We start from the raw sequence: 2391 nt of genomic DNA on the forward strand, positions 1-2391 counted from the left end.
TTTCTCTTATAATTTAGTGTTTAATTAGTTTAATAATTTTCTAAAATATAACAACCATTTTCCTTTTTGGGTTGCCTTGTTTTCGGTGCCTTTTTTTTGGAATTATTGGCTGTGTTTGTGAAAATTTTCACTTTTCGTATATGTGTGAAAATTTTTTTATGTTTATAATTAATATCTTTCTATATTATATACTTAATTATTTTTTCGTGTTTCAAATGATGTCTTCTTTTAGTTCGTTTTGAATTAGCGTTAATTTTCCAGAACTCAACAACCATTTTCCTTTTTGGCTTGCCTTGTTTTCGGTGCCTTTTTTGGGTAATTGGTGTTGCTTATGGAAATTTTCACTTTTCGATTGAGGATAAATTTGTATAAATTCCTCTTGTTGCTTGTTTATAATTACCATCAATGCAGTTACTTGTGCTTGGAGTTGGACCATCTTTGCTTCTTCCTAACTGATAATTAACTGTCCAATGTTTCAGGATTTTTCAGGACTCAACGTTATCCGCTTTTTCAGAGTCTATTGCGAATCTTGGTGAAAGTATTATCCATTATTTCAGGGCCTATACTTTTTTACCTTGTTCCACTTTTTCAGGAATTGTCGCTGTCCGCTCTTCCAGGGCCTGTTGTGAATCTTGCTGAATTCGCCGCTGTCCGTTTTTTCGGGATCTGCTTTTGATTCGTTCTGGAAGTATTGTCCGCTGTTACAGGACTTCTACTTATATCCATTGCCATTTGTTTCTGCACTTTTTTCAGGCATTTAGTGCTGGAAGTCCCACTTCCTGTGGAATTTTTTGATTTATTCCTTTCGGAATAAAATCTGGCTTTTTGTATAGCAAATAAATTTGCTATCCCGGTTGAGCCCCCAGTTAATTTTTACCATAAGTAAAAATGAGTCAAAAGAATATATTTTGAGCTGCACCGAAATGTGTACTCTTTATTTATACTCTTAAGACTAACTTATTACATGGTTCTTACTTCTATTTATACTAACTAATATGTTTACTTATTACTAGTTGATAGTTTGTTAAGATACAGATTATATTATTTGTTTAGGTTTGTTTATATATATATTGCTTGCTTAGATACAATTGCTTTGTTCTAAGATAAGGTTGTGGTATTCAAACTCAATGTTGTTTTGATACTTGTTTGTTTAGGATTATTTGTTGTAGTGACAGTGCACTTCAATTGTTCTAACTCAAGGTTGTTTCTGCATTCTGTTTACTGAAACAAAAGGTTGTTTTGATGTTTGTTACTATTATAAGGAATACATTCCTTAACTCGCGTGTGGGTGGTGTTGATGTGTGGGTCGTGTGGAATGTAGCTTCGGTGTGTGTGGTGTATTGATGGTGGTGGTGTAGTCGTGTAGTGGCATTAGAGGGGGGCGGCTTATCTCATTTAGCCATCCCGGCCCCCCTAGGCGAATATTCAGCCTAGCAATCTTTGCAGTTGCTGGAGTGTGGCCACTACGTTGCTGAGTCCAGTATCGGGGCGATGCTGTGGCGCTTTTGGACGACGCCTGGTTGGTGCAACGTGGTGCGAACGCCATTGATGGGGCGCAGGCCGGGCTGCAGTAGTTCGGCGTCGCACCGTCCGGTCTCCTCACGTTGATCTACCCGTGCTTGGGGCAGCTGGCCGACCTACATCGCGTCGTGGGGTCCTGTGCAGCAGCGTATGATGTGGTCTGCCACACGTGTGGCATAGGTCGGCAGAAGCACACTCCTGCGTCCCATGCGTGTGCGACAGGCAGTTGAGGCAGTGCTCATGTGCTTGTGCCACACGCTGTCGTTGTGTCGGCGTTAGCTCCTTAAAGAGCCCACAATGTTGTAGTCGATGTTTCCGGCGACATAGCGGGCATCGGATGCGACGCGGCTCGACTTGAGCGGATGGCGTTGATGGGGCTGCTCGTGAGCCACTACCAGAAGCGGCAGGCGATACAGTCGCATTGGTTGGGCGAAGTGGAGGAGTAGGCCCAGTACGTGCCCCGTTGGTTGCCGACCGAACAGCTGGTGTTGGGATTGTAGGCATGTCCACGTCCATCCTGATCTCTGTAAGAAACTGTATTTGAATATACATGGTAGTATATAAATAGAATGTGTGATTGTGCCACGTTATGTGGCATAACTGGGTCGTCGTATTGACAGACCATTTTTTTGTAATTTTTATTGTTATTGTTAACGGTTGGTTGCGGGTTGCGATTTTATTGATTTATTTTCATTTGTGTTACGGCATTATGTTCGGATTGTTTAGTATCGGATTTTCGTTATTATCCGCGGTTGGTAGAAAGCATAATTTAACCAGCGGTCTGGTGAGTATTCCGCTTTGAGTACGGAGATCAACGACGCGGATGTGGCCGTCTGAGCCATAATGGAGCTTTTCTATACGGCCAAGTCG

General features: G+C 41.8%; 1 protein-coding gene across 1 annotated transcript; it reads right to left on the reverse strand.

Moving 5' to 3' along the window:
- Nucleotides 1-1599: 1599 nt before the first annotated feature.
- Nucleotides 1600-2037, reverse strand: LOC126767099 (uncharacterized). The gene has a single exon (XM_050484706.1). It carries the CDS (start codon nucleotides 2035-2037, stop codon nucleotides 1600-1602), a length of 438 nt encoding a protein of 145 aa, XP_050340663.1.
- Between the last annotated feature and the right edge of the window lie 354 nt (nucleotides 2038-2391).

This window comes from Bactrocera neohumeralis, unplaced genomic scaffold (assembly GCF_024586455.1).
Source record: "Bactrocera neohumeralis isolate Rockhampton unplaced genomic scaffold, APGP_CSIRO_Bneo_wtdbg2-racon-allhic-juicebox.fasta_v2 ctg4030, whole genome shotgun sequence".
Lineage (NCBI taxonomy): Eukaryota > Metazoa > Arthropoda > Insecta > Diptera > Tephritidae > Bactrocera > Bactrocera neohumeralis.